This window comes from Rhinoraja longicauda, chromosome 2 (genome assembly GCF_053455715.1).
Source record: "Rhinoraja longicauda isolate Sanriku21f chromosome 2, sRhiLon1.1, whole genome shotgun sequence".
In the NCBI taxonomy this organism is placed as follows: Eukaryota; Metazoa; Chordata; class Chondrichthyes; order Rajiformes; family Arhynchobatidae; genus Rhinoraja; species Rhinoraja longicauda.
In genome coordinates, this window is record NC_135954.1 from 110,995,833 (window position 1) to 111,015,251 (window position 19,419).

At 47.8% G+C, this 19,419-nt stretch overlaps 1 protein-coding gene across 1 annotated transcript in view; it reads right to left on the reverse strand.

The window, feature by feature from the left end:
* dgat1a (diacylglycerol O-acyltransferase 1a) overlaps positions 1 to 19,419 on the reverse strand; it is an 80,675-nt gene that overhangs the window by 18,989 nt on the left and 42,267 nt on the right. The window contains exons 5-9 of the mRNA XM_078425799.1: positions 17,413 to 17,465; positions 12,304 to 12,409; positions 10,940 to 11,068; positions 5,146 to 5,217; positions 1,267 to 1,370 (exon numbers count right to left, since the gene is read on the reverse strand). Of these exons, the coding sequence (XP_078281925.1) occupies positions 1,267 to 1,370; positions 5,146 to 5,217; positions 10,940 to 11,068; positions 12,304 to 12,409; positions 17,413 to 17,465 (464 nt within the window). The remainder of the gene's footprint in view (positions 1 to 1,266; positions 1,371 to 5,145; positions 5,218 to 10,939; positions 11,069 to 12,303; positions 12,410 to 17,412; positions 17,466 to 19,419) is intronic.

Below are 19,419 nucleotides of genomic sequence, written 5' to 3' on the forward strand. Positions count from 1 at the left end.
GACCGCATCTCTGGAGAAAAGGAATAGGCATCTCGAAAAGGTAAGGTTCTCGACCCGAAACTTCACCTATTCCTTTTCTCCGAAAATGCCGTCTGACCCACTGAGTTGCTCCAGCTTTTTGCGTCCATCTTCGGTTTAAACCAGCATCTGCAGTTCCTTCTTGAACAAGCTTGGATTGTTTTCTCTGGAAAGTCATGTAAATGTTTATAAAATTATAAGAGGCATAAATTGGATAGGCAGCCAGAATGTTTTCCCAGGTGCAAATGTCAGATATTAGAGGGCATAAATTTAAGGTGAGAATGGGAATGTTTAGAGATGTGCAGGGCAGTTTTTTTTGTTTACACAGAGGTGTCTGGAATGCACTGCCAGGGGTGGTGGATGCAGATATGATAGTATGCCCTAGAGGGTTTTATATTAGCACATGAATATGCAGGAAATGGAGGGTATTCAAGAGTGAGTTGGGTAAAGCTCTTAGGACTAAAGGCATCAAGGAATAAGGGGGGAAAGCAGGAACAGGGTACTGATTTTGGATGATCAGCCATGAATGTACTGAATGGCAGTCCTGGCTCCAGGGGCCAACCCTGCACCTCTTTTCTATGTTTCTAATTAAACTGAGTTGAATTGAATCGAAAGATACAGCACAGAAAGAAGCCATTCGGCCCATTAGGCCCACGCCGACCATCGATCACCCGTTCACACTAGTCTATGTTATCCCACTTTCTCATCCACTCCCGGCACACATTACAGCAATTGTATAGAAGCAATTAATCTAGTTTAAATTAGTTTACAGATGCAGTATGGAAACAAGCCCTTCAGGCCACCAAGTCCACACCGATGATCGATCACCCGTTCACACTAGTTCGATGTTATCACACGTTCTTATCCACTCCCTGCACACTAGGGGAAATTGTACAGCGGCCAGTTAACCTACTAAGCCAAGATAGACACAAAAAGCTGGAGTAACTCAGTGGGACAGGCAGCATCTCTGGAGAGAAGGAATGGGTGACCTTTCGGGTGGAGACCCGAAACATCACCCATTCCTTCTCTCCAGAGATGTTGCCTGTCCCGCTGAGTTACTCCAGCTTTTTGTGTCTATCTTCAGTCTAAACCAGCATCTGCAGTTCTTTCCTGTACATTTAACCTACCAACCCGCCCATCTTTGCGATGGACAGGTTCTGTCACTACTGCACCATCGCCCACCCATCGTTCTCCAGAGGCATTGTCCTCAAGAAGTTCTGGGGTTGAGCCGGGTCCGAATTCGCTCACCATTTCAAACAATCTCCTCAGCAGGAAGCGCTTGCGGATGCGGGGTGACCGGGGAAAATTAAGCTCATAGCACAGGGTGGGTGCAACCAGGAAGTAATATATGTCTGGAAGAAAAACAGAAATAAACACAAAACGTTACACAAAAAGGCAAGGCAACTGAAGTGATGATGAAACAAAAAGTCATGCAACTGCCCAATGAGGCCATTCTGCCCATTATAGACAATAGACAATAGGTGCAGGAGGAGGCCATTCGGCCCTTCGAGCCAGCACCACCATTCAATGTGATCATGGCTGATCATTCTCAATCAGTACCCCGTTCCTGCCTTCTCCCCATACCCCCTGACTCCGCTATCCTTAAGAGCTCTATCTAGCATTCAGAGAATTGGCCTCCACTGCCTTCTGAGGCAGAGAATTCCACAGATTCACAACTCTCTGACTGAAAAAGTTTTTCCTGTTATGCCCGTGTTGGCTTGGAGAGAGCGCTATAAACAATGTTGTTTATTTACCCCTTTTGACAGACATTGGAACTGATGCGCTGCATTGCTGAAAACAATATTCTGCACTCTGTATCATCCCCTTTGCTCTTGAGTTTGAGTTGATTGCATTTATGTGTGGTAATATCTGATATGTTTGGATAGCATGCAAAACAGTTTTTCACTGTAACTCGGTACACATGACAGTAATCAGTTTTAGTTTAGTTTATTGTCACGTGCACCGAGGCACACTGAGTGCTATAATAAACCTAAACATTTTTTTAAATTGGTTATCCAATTCCTTTTTAAGGATTTATTCACAAAATGCTGGAGTAATTCAGCAGGTCAGGCAGCATCTCGGGAGAGAAGGAATGGGTGACGTTTCGGGTCGAGACCCTTCTTCAAAGTTGATTGGAGTAGTTTGTTTTTGAGCAAAGGAATGTCTGGAAAAGGGGGATGCTTTTGAAAGCATCCAGGGAGAACTAGCCAACTGGTTAGAGATCTGGCTTCGTGGAAGGATGCAGAGGGTGATGGTGGAAGGATGTATTTCGGACTGGACAAGTGGTGTGTCTCAGGGATAGGTAGCCCATTGCTGCTTGTGGTTTATGTCAACGATTTGGATGAAAATGAAGGCACGTAGATGGCACTAAAGTGGCGATATCGTAGATAATGAAGATGGTTATGAAAATTACAGCAAGATCTTATGTAGGAAAATAACTGCAGATGCCGGTACAAATCGAAGGTATCACAAAATGCTGGAGTAACTCAGCAGGTCAGGCAGCATCTAGGAGAGAGGGAATGGGTGACGTTTCGGGTCGAGACCCTTCTTCAGACTGATCTTGTCTGAAGACGGCAAGATCTTGATCAGTTGGGCAAGTGGGCTGAGGAATGCTTCGAGGAGTTTAATGCCGATAAGTGTGAGGTGTTGCCTTTTGAGTAAGCAAGTTACTGGAGAGGATTCTGAGGGATAAGATATGTGCATTTGAGTACACAAGGGCTGATTAGGGATATTCAGCATGATTTTGTAAATGGGTGATTGTGTCTTATGAATCTGATTTAATTTTTTGAAGTAACCAAAAAGATTAATGAGGGTACAGCCACAGACTTTGTCTATATGGACCAGCAAGGCATTAGGCAAGGGAGGAAGGATTTAATAGGAACCTGGGGAGTAACATTTTCCACACAGAGGGTGGTGGGTCTAAAGAGCGAGCTGCCAGAGGAGATAGTTGAGGCAGGTATAATAAGAACATTTAAAAGACAGTTGGGCAGGTACATGATAGGAAAGGTTTAGAGAGATATGGGCCAAACATGGGCATGTGGGACAGGTGTAGATGGGGCATCTTGGTCGGCGTGGGCAAGTTGGGCCGAAGGGCCTGTTTCCGTGTTGAATGACGCTGTGAGTACAGAGATTCTTGCAGCTTGTTGCCAGCAGAGGGCAGAGCCGGTCTGAATGTTGCCTCCGACAATCACAGCTTGCTCCATTGCTCATTAGCCCACCCCATCTGCTAGGAAGGTTTAGCCGCAAGGCAAACATGAGCCAAGCAGCCGGGAACGTGAAAGAAACATTGGGTTTGACCCTCTTTGAAGAGGAGGGTTCAAGGTGACTGAATTTATTTTAAGAGAAGAGCAAATGATCGAACTAAGGCAGGCAGCCTCTGCTCTGTGTTGAGTTACAGATACAGGAGGAAACAGGTTGCAGATTAATAAGTTGTGCCGTACTGAAGTTAACCCGAAAATCTGCTTTTGCTTTTGGAGATATTTATCCACTTCCTTGTTGAATGCTTCTGTTGAATTTTCTTGCACCACAAATAGGGATATAAATGTATGGGTCACTAGAGGTGGGAAGGAATTCCAGGGCAGTCCACCGGCCTTGAACCAGGGTATTGTGTGCAGGTCTGGACGCTGCACTGTGGGGGAAACAGTGATGGCCACTGGAGGGAGTGCAGAGTTGGTTCACCGCCACCTTGCCTGGATTGGAGAACCTTGGTCACAGGAGAGACCGGACAGGCTCGGCTTGTTTATCGTGGAGTGAAAGAGTCTGAAGGGGTGGCCTGATGACGCAGCGGTAGAGTCGCTGCCTTACAGCGCCGGAGACCCTGGGTCGATCCTGACTGCGGGTGCTGTCCGTGCGGAGTTTGTAGGCTCCCCCTTGTGGCTGTGTGGGCTTTCTCCAGATGCCCACACTCCAAAGATGTACAGGTTTTGAGTTTAATTGCCCCGATGGTGTAGGGTAGTGCTATTGTACGGGGGGGTGTTCATTGGTCGGCGCCGACTCGGTTGGCCAAAGGGCCTGTTTCCGTGCAGTATCTCTGCAGTCAAGAGTTGATGTCAAATTATGAGGGCACGCATAGAATAGGTTCTCTTTGCTTGGAAATCAAAATAACTGCAGTCGCGGAAATGTGAGACAAAGACAGCTGAAAATACTCAACAGGTCAGGCCGCATCTGTAGAAAGAGACTTAGTGTTAACGGTTCGGGCTGAAGACCCTTTGACAGAACACTGCTCCCTCTCTATGTCATACTACACGGAAACGGGCCCTTCAGCCCAACTTGCCCATGCCCACCAAAATGCCCCATCTAAACCTTTTCATATCCATGTACCCTTCTAAGTGCCTTTTAAATGCTGTTATTGTACCTGCCTCAATTACATCCTCCGGCAGCTCATTCCATATACTCACCACCCTGTGTTGAAAAGACTTGCCCCTTCAGGTTCCTATTAAATCTTACCTGCCTCACCTTAAACCCCCATTTTCTAGTTTTTGATTCCCCTCTCAGGAAAATGACTGTTCATTCAACCTATCGACTAACCTCATGATTTTAAACACCTCGAAAAGATCGCCCCTCAGCCTCCTGTGCTCCAAAGAATGTAGCCTTCCCAGCCTCTCCCTATAGCTCAGGCCCTCGAATCCTGGCAAAATCTTCTCTGCACCCTTTCCAGCTTAATGACATCCTTCCCATCGCAGGGTGGCCAAAGCTGAACACAATACTTCAAATGACACAAAGTGCTGGAGTAACTCGTTGGGTCAGGCAGCATCTCTGGATAACAGGTATGGGTATAACAGGTTTCGGTTTGGGAATTTTCTTTGGGTGACTCGAAACATTACCTATCTATGTTTTCCAGAGATGCCGCCAGATCCACTGAGTTACGACAGCACTCTGTGTCCTTTTGTGTAAACCAGCATCTGCAGTTCCTTGCTTGGACACAATACTCCAAATGCAGGCTCTTCGGCGTCTTATACAACTGTAACATAACATTCCAGGTAGACTCAATACCCTAACGATCGAAGGCCAATTTAGCAAAAGCTTTCTTCACCCCCTGCAGCATCTCCCAGTCAAAGCTCAAATCAGATCACTGAAGGAAGCAAGCAATGGCACCCATGTCTCTCAAGCACCATTAAAACCTCTCACCTTTGTACGTCAGGTTTCCTGGATACACCACCACCAACTGCACAGCTTCTCCATTCTCCTTCAACCCAGGAGCTAGAAAAACAATCAAAGAGTTACTCTCTGGGAAACACAAGCTTGGTTAACGTCAGAGACGGCATCAACACGGGGGGGGGGGGGGGGGGCACAATGGCACAGAGGTAGAGTTGCTGCCTTACAGAGCCACTTTCTCATCCACTCCATGCACCCCAGGGGTAACTTTTCTCTTTAAAAAAAAAGATGCAGCACGGAAACAGGCCCTTCGGCCCACGCCGCCCATCCCTCACCCATACACTAATTCTATCCCACCCACTAGGGACAATGTTTTTCAATTAACCACACGCCTTTGGGATATGGGAGGAAATCGGAGCATCGGAGGAAACTCACACGGTCACAGGGAGAACGTTCAAACTCCACACACAGACAGTACCCGAGGTCGGGATCGAACCCGGGTCTCTGGCACTGTGAGGCAGCAACGCTACCAGCTGCGTCACTGTATACTATGCTTATGTATAGTGTTTTACTGGATTGTATGCAGAACCGAGCATTTTATTGTTCCTAGGTACATGTGTCAAGAAACTAAAAACACTGAGCTATTATTGTGTAAAGTGACTGAAACCTACTGGTGCTACTAATGCTACCTGCTCCAAATGAGAAGCAACAACAAAAGCATCCTGGCACTCATGTTACAGCCCATTTTTCAAACACTTCAACGGCATGCACCATTGTCCCAACAGAGCAAGCAGATACTTGACCTGCTGTCAGGCTGCTGGTCTTATGCCCAGGAACAGGAGCAACCCATTTAACTTTTCCCATTCATGGCTGATCTAGGACTTGACTCCAAACACCTGCTGTTATCAGTCTCACATTTAAAAGCATTTCACCCTGCATTTACTGTTCGTTCTGAAAGCCTTCACACATCCACCATTCCGTGCCTTCACTGCCAAAAGGTCTGGCTGTAGATTTTCAGGCCGAGTTGGCTCGTTTTACGCTGGGGCCCAAGTACTTGCAATAGTTTCTCTCCTAGTGGAACCTTCGTCTGTGCTGTATAACTCCACGACAAAGGCCCTTCGGCCCAACATATCTATGCCGATTATGGTGCCCATCCACGCTAATGCTATTTGCCCGTGCCCCCTCTAAACCTGTGTACAGTAGAGAGCACATTGTCTGGCTGCATCACGGCCTGGTTCGGCAACTTGAACGTTCAGGAGTGAAAAAGACTGCAAAACGTTGTGAACACTGCCCAGTCCCTCATCGGCTATGACCTCCCCACCATCGAAGGGATTTATCAGAGTCGCTGCCTCAAAAAGGCAGCCCACACCACCCTGGCCACACACTCATCTCACCCCTGCCACCGGGAAGAAGGTACAGAAGCCTGAAAACTGTAACGTCCAGGTTCAGGAACAGCTTCTTCCCTACAGCCATCAGGCTATTAAACACTACAACCTCAAATAAGGTCTGAACTACAATAGACTATTATTATTATTGTTATTGTTATTATTATTATTTACAGTGTACTATGTTTACATATTCTGTTGTGCTGCAGCAAGTAAGACTTTCATTGTTCTATCTGGGACATATGACAATAAAACACTCTTGATTCTAACCGTTTAATGGCCAAATGTCTTTTAAATATTGATATTGTATCTGCCTCAACTACTTCCTCTGGCAGCTTGTTCCACACGCCCACGAACCTGTGAGAAAAGGTTGCTCCTCAGGTTCTGATTAAATCTTTCCCCTCTCACCTTAAACCTGTGTCCTCTGATTCTTGATTCCCCAACACAGGGAAAGAGACTCTGTGTAGTCACCCTATCTATTTCCCTCATTATTTCATCCACCTCCATAAGACCACCTCTCAGCCTCCCGTGCTCCAAGGAATAGAGTCCCAGCCTGCTCAACCTCTCTCTCTAACCCAGCCCCTCGAGTCCTGGCAACATCTGCACATATCCTTTCTGCACGCTTTCCAATTTAAATCGGTAACTTTCACAACATTGAACAGTATCTCCTATCATTCTCCAAACCGAATTTCTGGCGTTTTGAACAGGGTCAAAAAAAGAGAGAAATAGAGGCAATGAACCGATTGTAACCCTGAATACGCAGAGTTAGAAGCAGGTGTACTCATAATCAAACAGGTAAAGAATTTATCATTATAAAATGGCCTTATGACTCCACGCTGTCTCAAAGTGTTTTTACAAAGAATTTATAACTAGTATGCTCCCACGACCAACACTGCAATGTTGACTAATAATCTTCAGTGCTGATCAAAGGATAAGCACAGACTATGCCATCTCTCAGAATTTGTTTTGAAATGGTCCCATGGGATCTTTGATGTTCACTTGTTGGGCCAGACCGTGCCTTGGTTTAGCACGGCATTCAAAATGAGGCATCTCTGACCATGTTACTTTCCTTGGAATTCCAATGGAGCGTCGATCTAGGTGTTCTTAGATTTAAGGTACGTAGCTGGTAGAGCCACTGCCTCGTAGTGCCAGAGGACCGGGTTCGATCCAGACCTTGGGTGCTACTTGTGCGGAGTTAAACGTTATCCCCGAGGGATTCCTCCGGAAACTTCGGTTTCCTTCCACATCGCAAAGACGTGCAGGGTGGTCGGTGAATCGGCCCTTGTGTGTGGGGGGTGGATGTGAAAGTGGGATTGTTTAGAACTGGCGTCAGTGGGTGATCGATGGTCAGCGTGGACTCATTGGGCCGAAGGGTCTGTACCACGCTCTATCTCTAAACTAAACTAAAATCTCAGATTACCCGTGGGACTCTGGTGAGATAGCTATGCTTTGGCCCATGGCTGGCACCTCACAAATCAAAATTAAATCCACAGGATTTAACAAATACATCTTAGATAAACCAATTTAGATTAGCTTTAAGAGTGCAACTTAGATTAACTAATTTAGTGGAGGCTTTAGGAACTAATGAGTTCAGACTTGAGATGTTATTACCTTCATTCAAGTTGTTGTAAGAGTTTAATAGGATTTTAAAATTATGAATAAGGAAAGACTATTCCCTATGATGAGGGAGAAATGAATGAGGAGTTTATTGTACAGAGGATGGTGTAGCAGGGAAAGAGAAACCAGAGGCTCTGACAATCACTGCTTAAAGGCAGCCACACATATCCACTGTTTTTATTTCTCTGGAGTGTCAGAGGTTATGGGAAGACTGATTGAAAGATCGAAAGATGCAGCATGGAAACAGGCCCTTCAGTCCACTGTCCATGCCGACCATCGATCACCCGTTTACACTAGGTCTGTTTTCCCACTTTCTCATCCACTTCCTACAACAAGGGCGGCACGGTGGCGCAGCGGTAGAGTTGCTGCCTTACAGTAAATGCAGCACCGGAGACTCAGGATCAATCCTGACTACGGGCGCTGTACTGTACGGAGTTTGTACGTTCTCCCCGTGACCTGCGTGGGTTTTCTCCGAGATCTTCGGTTTCCTCCCACACTCCAAAGACGTGCAGGTTTGTAGGTTGATCGGCTGGGTAAATGTAAAAATTGTCCCTAGTGTGTGTAAGATAGTGTTAATGTGCGGGGATCGCTGGGCGGCGCAGACCCGGTGGGCCGAAGGGCCTGTTTCCGCGCTGAATCTCTAAATCTAAATCTAAACACTAGGGGCCATTTACGGTGGCCAATTGACGACCCACAAGCCCGCACGTCTTTGGGATGTGGGAGGAAACCAGAGCACCCGGAGGAAACCCAGTTGGTCACATGGGGAATGTGCAAACTCCAAAAAGACAGCACCCAAGGTTGGGATCGAACGTGGGTCTCTGGCGCTGTGAGGCAGCAGCTCTATCCGCTGCCCCACCCATTCTTTCACTGCACGGACGGCTTTGAGCTTTCTTGCACTGGTATTAGGCTCATTATTTATTAAGTTGTGTTTATTCTTTATGAAACATATTATCTATGTGTATTGTGTTTGCAGGCCTGTTACACTCCCGCAAGTAAGAATCTCATTGTTCTGTCGTTAGTACATACGACAACTAAACACTCTTTACTCTCGGGACTGATTAGGTAGATAGTCAGAATCTTTTCCCAGGGTGGAAATGTCAAAGAAGACGAGGGCACAGCTTCAAGATCGGAGGAACAAAGTTTAAAGGAAATGTGCAGGGCATGTTTTGCTTTACACAGAGAGCGGTGGGTGTCGGGAACATGCTGCAGGGGTGTTAGTGGAGGCAGATACAATAATGGTGTTCAAGAGGCTTTTAGATAGGTGCAAGGATATGTAGGGGATGGAGAGATATGGATCACGTGCAGGCAGAGGGGATTAGATTAATTTGGCATTATGCACGGCACTGGCTGTGGGTTGAATGGTCTGTTCCTGCGTTATACAGTTCCACACCGATCAGCCAAGACATCATGACCTGATGAGCCAAAACATTATGCCCACCTGCCTAATATGCCGTTGGTCCTCCGTGTGCAGCCCCATACGCAGCAGGGTGCGATGCACTGTGTGTTGTGACACATTCCTCCCGTGACCACCATTAACATTTTCTGTAACTTGTGCCACAGTCGATCTTCTGTCGGTTCGGACCAGACGGGATAGCCTTCGTTGCCCTCGCGCATCGATGAGCCTCAGGCGCCCAACACCCTGTCGCCGGTTTGTGGTTTGTTCCTCCTCGGACCACTGTCGGTAGGTACTCACCACTGCTGACCGGGAGCACCCCACAAGCCTTGCCGTTTCAAAGATGCTCTGACCCAGTCGTCTGGCCATAACAAATTGGCCCTTGTCAAAGTCGCTCAGGTCTTTACTCCTGCCCATTTCTCCTGCATCCAACACATCAATTTCAAGAACTGACCGTTCACTTGCTGCCTAATATATCCCACCCCTTGACAGGTGCCATTGTAACAAGATAACCAATGTTATTCACTTCGCCTGTCAGTGGTCATAATGATTTGGCTGATCGGTGTATGTGTGTTGTTCAATGGTTCTGTATGGGTATCACCAGCATATCTTGGTCGAAGAGGCAACTAAAGGCCATGAAAACCGCCGGATACATTCACTGCTGGATAATGCCGTCGGGCCTAGTCCCTGCACACCCCGCAAAGACAGGGAACCAGGGAGGAAGGTGGAAGGAGTTGGCGACGCCGGTGGACGCTGGACAAAGGGCCGGTTGGAAGAACTGCTGGACTTACCTTCCGTGTCTCAAGGTTGGCTGCGGGAGGTGCCCCTGGGGCACAAAGGTTGAAGATGGTCAGACGAGGAATGGAACGATCTGGATGGAGGCGACGGCTGCAATGGGCCTGTATGGCCAGATGCAGCTGGGACTGGGAAAATGGCACCAAATCCATGGACTCAGTGTTGTGCTTCTATACATTCTGTACATGATCAGGGATTGTACTTATGTATGGCAATAATCTTACTGATCTGTATGCAAGAATCTCACTGTCCTTGGGTACACGTGAAAATAATGGGTGGTCACGGTGGCGCAGCGGTAGAGTTGCTGCCTTACAGCGAATGCAGCGCCGGAGACTCGGGTTCCATCCTGACTACGGGTGCTGTGTGTACGGAGTTTGTACGTTGTCCCCATGATCTGCATGGGTTTTCTCCGAGATCTTCGGTTTCCTCCCACACTCCAAAGACGTACAGGCATATAGTTTAATTGGCTTGGTAAAATTAAAAATTGTGTGCCCTAGTGTGTGTAGGATGGTATTAATGTGCGGGGATTGCTGGTCGGCGTGGACCCGGTGGGCCGAAGGGTCTGTTTCTGCGCTTTCTAAACTAAAAGTTTCTAAACTAAAGAGCCATTGAACCATCAAGTCTTTTGCTCTCTCACCTGACAAAGACCTTGACAACGTCTTCACTTTGGCTTTGCAACGTTCTCTGCTCCACCTGTTTACGTCCTTATACGAGTAGAGCTTGAGGAGAAGGATGGTGTAGCACATCAGTGCCAGCACCGCACCAACTGCAGAAGAAGAGGCAAGTTCAGCTCGAGATGGCAGACAGTGAACATACCGTGCCCCGACAAGTCGCATTTATTAACCACTCTACCCCTCAACACCAGCCCGGGCAACAAAACAATAAATAAAACCTGCAGGTCAGGCAGCATCTGTGGAGGGAAATGAACCGATGACTGAGGATTGTGTACAAGGGTATGATCCAGTAGCCTGTATTACTGATAATGTATTGCATTTTGTTTATTGTATATTTAGGTTAATAGAGTCATACAGCACAGAAACAGGCCCTTCTGCCCAACTCGCCCATGCTGACAAGATGCACCATCCCATTTGTCCACGTTTGGCCCACATCCCTCAAAACTTTTCCTGCCCATCCATCTATCCAAATGTTTTTTAAACGTTGCAGTACCTGTCTCTACTACCTCCCGTGGCAGCCCGTTCCATATCCCCACCACCCTCTGAGAAAAAAAGTTGTCCCTCAGGTTCCCATTAAATCTTTCCCCTCTCACTTTAAACCTATGCACTCTGGTTCTTGATTCCTCTAACCTGGATAAAAGGTTGTGCATTTACCCTATCAATTCCCCTCATGATGTTATACATCTCTGTGAGATCTCCCCTTGGCCTCCTGTGCTCCAATGAATAAGGCCCTTGCCTGCCCAACCTCTCCCTATAGCTCAGGCCCTCAAGTCCTGGCAACAAATCCTTTCTTGTAGAAACGTATAAAATTATAAAAGGACTGGACGAGCTAGATGCAGGAAAAATGTTCCCAGTGTTGGGGGAGTCCAGAACCAGGGGCCACAGTCAAAGAATAAAGGGGAGGCCATTTAAAACTGAGGTGAGAGTTTCAATGTTCTGTTCCTGGTGCATATGACAATGAAACACTCTTGACTCTTTGCGATTTTGGGTCGGACCCTTCTTTGGACTGAAGGGACTCGTCCCAAAACCACGTCTGTCCATTTCCCTCCACAGATGCTGCCGAAATCATTGAGTTCCTCCGGCACTTTTCCTTTTCTTAATATTCGAGCATCTGCAGTCTCTATAAGAAAATTACTGCAGATGCTGGTACAAATCTTCAGTCTGAAGAAGGGTCTCGACCCGAAACGTCACCCATTCCTTCTCTCCAAGATGCTGCCTGAGCTGCTGAGTTACTCCAGCATTTTGTGAAAGCCCAAGTTTTGATGGTTTTACAAAATGAGATCAAAGAGAGCTTGTTCCTTCCCCGACTCTGACTACATGCACTCACCTGGAGTTATTGAGGACACGGTTAACACCACAGCTGCAGGGAAGGTGAGAATGGTGATCAGATTAACGGTGTGCAGGAGGAGCCCAAATCCCTCAGACAGACTACCCTGTGGAGAAAGTTACGACAATCAGATTGAAAATCAACTGAGAAACGGTCGCATCTGCTTCATATGGCAGTGATTTAATTAGGACCTATTTTCAGGCTTCCCCAAGAAAAGAAAAGAAATTTTCCTTTAACGTTGAGCATCCAGCCCCACAAGGACCCCGGCGGACTGCGCGGCAGAAGGACTGGAGAGTGAAGCCGCCGAGCCCGGCCCCTGCTCGCCCCCAGGACCGGAGAGGAGGGTGGAGGGAGTCACATGGCGATGGTGGACGCAAGAGCAAACTAAGAGAACCCGCCATCTTACGTCCCACGCTCTCAAGGTGGCAAACTCGCTCTGGACCCCCTCCGATGCCAGCACATCCAGATACCGGGACCAAGATGTGGCCTCAGCACTACATGCTTGCTTGTATATTCTAGACCTCTCGAATTGAATGCTGACATTGCATTTGCCTTTCTTACTATCTTGGTGACACTTGGTGATTTATTGTGACAATAATAAACCTAAACTGTTCATGCCACTGAAAACAGATTGCTGCAATATTGCTGTGTGCCTCTGCGCTGCACAGGTGATGTTGTCAAGTTTCAGCATTACTAAAACGATGGCTGTGGAACAGGTTAGCTGCTGGGCTAGTTCCATTTGTTTGCATTTGGCCCGTAGCCTTCTACATCCTTCCTATCCATGTATCTGTCCGAATGTCTATCAAAAGTCATAAGTGATAGGAGCAGAATTAGGCCACTTGGCCCATCGTCTACTACGCCATTCAATCATGACTGATTTATCTTTCCCTCCTAACCCCATTCTTTTGCCTTCTCCCCATGACGCCCGTACTTACCCAGAATTTATCAATCTCAGCCTTAAAAATATCCATTGACTTGGCCTCCAAAGCCATCTGAGGCAATGAATTCCACAGGTTCACCGCCCTCTGACTAAAGAAATTGAAGTTGGCATTGTATCTGTGACACAAGAACTTCACTGGCTGACACTGGCACTGGCACATCCGGAAAGGAATGTGAAAGGTGCTGGATCAATGCAGGCCTTTTTATTTCCCTGTCCAATTTTAAATTGTCTGAGTAACTCAGCGAGCCAGACAGGACCTGTGGAGAACAAGGATATGCGATGATTCGGGTCTTGACCCTTCTTCAGACTGATTACAGGGGGAAGAGAGCTGGAAGAGAGGTGGGAGGCAGGACAAAACCTGGCAAGAAACTCTGCAGGTCAGATTACAGGTACAGATTTGTGCAATCACCTGCCCCCCCCCCCACCCCACCGCTCTTCACCTGTATCCAACAATCACTTGCCAGACTTTATCCTGCCACCTTCTCTCTTGCAGCTTTCTTCCCCCACCCCACCACAATCAGTCCGATGATCCCGAACGGAAATGTCACCCATCCATGTTCTCCACAGACGTGCCCGGCCCGCTGAGTTGCTCCAGCACTTTGTGTCTTTGTTTAGTTTATTGTCACATGAAGAGCGTGCATCCATGACACCAACTATCCCTTTGCCTCCACAGATGCTGCCTGACCCGATAGTTCCTCGAGCGTTTATTGCTCCAGTTCCCAGCACCTGCAGTTTTTTTCTGTCCACAGCGAATGATTTCCCTGGAGCGATGCTCATGTACTGCACAGATCTGCGGATCCCACAGTCAGCCTGTTCAATGAACCTCGCTGTGGTCTGCAGCATAGGAACCAATACTAGTTTGGGGGCTTGCTCGGTGACATCGTGGAAGAGCTACTGCCTCACAGCTCCAGAGACCCAGGTTCAATCCTGAATTCGGGTGCTTGCCTGTAGGGAGTTTGTACGTTCTCCCCGTGACCTGCGTGGGTTTTCTCCAAGATCTTCAGTTTCCTCCCACACTCCAAAGACGTACAAGTTTGTAGGTTAATTGGCTTGGTATAAATGTAAAATTGTCCCTCGTCCCTAACGGTCACGGGGAGAACGTACAAACTCCCTACAGGCAAGCACTCGAATTCAGGTAGGATGGTGCTAGTGTGTGGGGATCGCTGATCGGTGTGGACTCGGTTGGCCGAAGGGCCTGTTACCGCGTGGTATCTCTAAAACTAAAACTCGCTGCAAACCGTCTCGCTGGGAAAGGCTAACATGATTGGGAACAACCAGCTACATATTTTACGTAATCAGAAAAATGCATCTTACAACAAATGGCTCCACTCAGCTGCCTAAATTCGCAGCCTGTGCAATTGGATATACAAGAAACTGCAGATGCTAGAATCTGGAATGTGGTGTTTGGGCGAAGATGTTAAAGATTACAGCAATAATATTGCTCATGAAGGGAAAAAAAACAAAGAGTTGGAGGAAGTCAATGGGTCAGACAGTATCTGTGGACAGGTGGTCAGGATCCTTCTCCAGACTGATGAAGAAGGGGTTGAGAAAGCTTGGAAAGAGGTGGGGGTGGGGAAAAGCCTAGCCCACAGGAGGACACAAAAAGCTGAAGTAACTCAGTGGAACAAGCAGCTTCTCTGGATAAGAGATCCCTTATAAGAGATGCACAGAGTCTCTTGCCCAGAGTAGGTGAATTGCAGACCAAAGGACATAGGTTTAAGGTGAAGGGGAAAAGATTTAATAGGAATCTGAGGGGTAACATTTTCACACAAAGGGTGGTGGGTGTATGGAACAAGCTGCCCGAGATGTAGTTGAGGCTGGGACTATCCCAACATTTAAGAAGCAGTTAGACAGGTATATAGATAGGATAGGTTTGGAGGGATATGGACCAAACGCGGGCAGGTGGGACTAGTGTAGTTGTGACATGTTGGCCGGTGTGGGCAAGTTGTGCCGAAGGAGCTGTTTCCACACTGTATCACTCTATGACTTTACGACTCTTCCTCTCCCTCCTCTCAATCTGAAGAAGGGTCTCGACCTGAAATGTCACCCATTCCTTTTCCTTCCGACACAAGTGACAGGTGGATATAGGTGAGGAGGGGATGATCGGCAGATGAGTGGAATAAGTGACAAGGTGTGAAGAGGAGACAAAAGGGTGGCAGATAAACAGAGGAGTGAAATGGAGGGAGGGGTAGAGGTGGAAGGGGACAGATGGAGGAAAGAAGGTGGGGATAAAAGGGACATACGGGTCTTGGGGATGGGAGATGAGTGTACAGAGGAGGGGAAAGGAAAAGGGTAACTGGGGTCGTGGCAGATGGTGGGGGAAATGTGTGGTAGGGGATTGTGTATACATTAGGACAATGAGTTGGCCCAGGGTTATATCGTTTCAATGAGGATATCGCCATCACTGACGATGCTGTAATTACTGCAGTCTCTGGAAAGCAGCGACGATGCAGCTTTTGAATTGCAGCAACCGTACTAATGAGCAGCAGCTGACTAGCTCAGCGGGCACAAAGGGTCAGCTCGCACCACACAGTGGCTCAGATCCGGCTGCTGATGAGAAATTGCAGCAGGCAGCAGATCTCGTGGCTGAATGTTACCTTTTTATTTTAAACTTCACGATACCGCACAGAAACAGGCCCTTCGGCCCACAGAGCCCACGCTGACCATCAATCAGCTGTTCACACCAGTTCTACGTTATCCCACTTTCTCATCCACATCCTACGCACTCGGGACAATTTAAAGAGGCCAGTTGACGTACAAAACCCGCACGCCTTTGGAATGTGGGAGGAACCCGGAGCACCCACAGTCACAGGTTGAACAAGACAGCACCCGAGGTCAGGGTCGAACCAGGGTCTCTGGTGGGGTGAGGCAGCGGCTCGACCCGCTGCTCCATTGTGCCGTCCACCTGTTCCGGGCAAGTAGCATCAGGATTAGCAAATCAATTTCCCAGCTGGCATTTATCGTGTGTCTTTTGTAACTGAGCCAGCACCACAACCACCTGTCCTCGGTAACCTGGGCAACTTGCAAGGCAATGTGGAGAATGTCATCTGTTGCTGCCGAGCAATCATGTCCTGAAGAGACTCAGTATGTCTCTAAATAATCCAACAAACCTTTACAGATGTAATACAGAGAGTGTCCTGAGAGGTTGCATCGTGAAGTGTAGAAAGAAGGAGCTGCAGAAACTATACAAAAAGGACATAAAGTGCCGGAGTAACTCAGTGGGTCAGGCAGCATCAGTTGAGAAGATGGATAGATGATGTTTGGGGTTGGGACCCTTTTTCAGACTGATTGTAGGTGCTACAATTCCCCCCTATAAGAGGCTGCAAGGAGTGGTGGACTCAGCCCAGTCCATCACAGGCACAACTCTCCCCATCATCAAAAGCATCTACACGAGGCGCTGCCTCAAGTAGGAGGCATCTATCATCAAGGATCCCCACCATCCGGACGGTGGCACCATCTCACTGTTGCCGTCGGGCAGGAGGTACAGAAGCCTGAAGTCCCACACCGCCAGGTTCAGGAACACCTACTTTCCTACAATCATCAGTTCTTGAACTGACCCACTCAACTCTAACTGTACCTCAAAATCGGAACCACGGCCTATATCTTACACTACTATGGACTTATTTTTCTGATTATATGTTTGCACTAATGTCTAGCTTTGTTTCTGCACTCATCTTGGTTTAGAAGTTTGTGTGATTTGTGTTTGTGTGTGTTGTCTGAGTCTATGTGCCTGTGATGCTGCTGCAAGATGTTCATTCCACCTCTACCTCACCGCATGCGTGCAAATGACAACAAACCTGAACATGAGGTGTACCTGCTTGAACGGACACCGTGGGAGGTCAAGCTCTCCTGCAATACACTGCACATACCGGACCGGGTCAGCTCGGACACAACAGACAGGCCAAAAGCATTTGGTGTTTGGGGCTCGAGAGCGCCTGCTGTGGGTGGGCACAGTGGAATTGCATTTGGAAGCTTTTGGAGATTCCAGGGATCGGTTTGGCAGTAGGGAAGAGGTGAAGTTCCTGTCCCTTGAAGCTGACCAAGGAGGGAGCCATTTGCAAGTCCAGCTTGACAAGCCCCAGTTTCTCCCATAGGCTCATCAACGTTAACGACAAAAATACTAAGAAACAACAAATAAATCCCCCAGAAGTAGGAAACTACAAACTCACCAAGGCCATTCGCCTTTCAATCTGCAGTGTCACAATTACAAACACATTTGAGGCTGGGGAATTAAAAAGAAAAGGGCTTGTTAAAATCATAGCAGTTGACAGAGAAACACTTGAGTCACAGAGCGCGGAAACAGGCCCTGTGCCAACCGAGCTGTCTATGCAAACTAGGCCCTCTTGCCTGCATTTGGTGCATTTCCCTGTGAACCTATGTGGCAGTTCAAATGGCTTTCACACATGTGGCAGTTCAAATGTCTTTCACACATTGTATGGTATCCAACTTTAGACTTGAGATCCAGCACGGAACCAGGAATTTCATCCCACTAAGTCCACGCCAACCAGTGATCAGACCATATACCAGCAGCATCCGACACTACTCTGCAGCTTTTTCTGGCAGCTGTGTGGAAAACGTTGGCTCTCAGGTCCCCTTTTAAATCTTTCCCCTTTCAACTTAAATGCAACCCTGGAAAAAATACTGTGAACATTCACCTTGTGTGCGCCCCTCAGGATCTTACGCCGATCAGCCAAAACATTATGACCACTGACAGGCGAAGTGAATAACATTGATTATTTTGTTACAATGGCACCTGTCAAGGGGTGGGATATATTTAGGCAGCAAGTGAACAGTCAGTTCTTGAAGTTGTTGTGTTGGATGCAGGAGAAATGGGCAGGAGTAAAGACCTGAGCGACTTTGGCAAGGGTCAAATTGTTATGGCCAGACGACTGGGTCAGAGAATCTCTCAAACGGCAAGGTTTGTGGGGTGCTACCGGTCAGCAGTGGCGAGTACCTACCGACAGTGGTCCAAGGAGGGACAAACCACAAACCGGCGACAGGGTGTTGGGTGCCCAAGGCTCATCGATGCACAAGGGTAACGAAGGCTATCCCGTCTGGTCCGAAATGACAGGTCTACTGTGGCACAAGTGACAGAAAATGTTAATGGTGGTCACGGGAGGAATGTGTCACAATACACAGTGCATCGCTCCCTGCTGCGTATGAGGCAGCACACGGAGGACCAATAGCATATTAGGCAGGTGTTTTGGCTCATCAGGTCATAATGTTTTGGCTGATCGGTGTATATACCTCCATAAAGTCACCCTTCAGTCTCCTATGCTCCAGGGTAAATAGTCCCAGCTTATTCAGCCTACTCTTATAGCTCAAGCCCTCCAGTCCCAGTAACATCCTAATTAAGATGGAGACAAGAGAGATTGCAGACGCTGGAATCTTGCGCAAAGCACAAAGTGCTGGAGGCACTCAGCGAATCAGGCAGCATCTGTGAAAGGAATGAACAGACTATATTTCAGGTCAGGACCCTTCTTCAGACTGGTGGAGTAGTGGGGAGAAAGAGAGGTGGGGGTGGCAGAAAGTTTGGCAAGTGAAAGATGGATACAGGTGAGAGGGGGGGTTTGATTGGCAGATGGGTGGACAAAGGATCGAGATGAAAAGAAGATAAAAGGAAGTCAGATAAGGAGAGGTGGAGTGAAATATGTAAAGCCAGAACGTTGGTGGGGGGAGATATAGGTTGAGAGGGCTGGGACTGGACCGAGGTGGGGGGGGGGGAATGGAGAAAGAGGGACAAAGAAGAGCTAAATAGTTACAGAAATAGGATGAAGTGGCTGGAGGATAGGAAAAAGAGAGAGAGAGAGAGAGGGGTGGGGGGTGTTATAATTGGAGAATTCGATGTCCATACTGTTGGGTTGCAAGCTACCCAGGCAGAATATGAGGTGCTGTTCCTCCAGTTTGCGCCTGGTCTCACTCTGACAGTGAAGGAGGCCAGGGACAGAAAGGTCAGTGTGGGAATGGGGAGGGGTGTTAAAATGGTTGATAACTGGAATCAGGAGTGTTCATTAGTCTTTCCTGCACCCTTTCCCGGTTTAACAATATCCTTCCAGTAGCCGATCGCCCAGAATTGCGCACAATACTCCAAGAGTGGTCTCACCAACAACTTGTATAGTTCTGTTGCTGCACATGTGACAATTAAACACTCTCGACTCTTATTGGTCTTGGCGGCT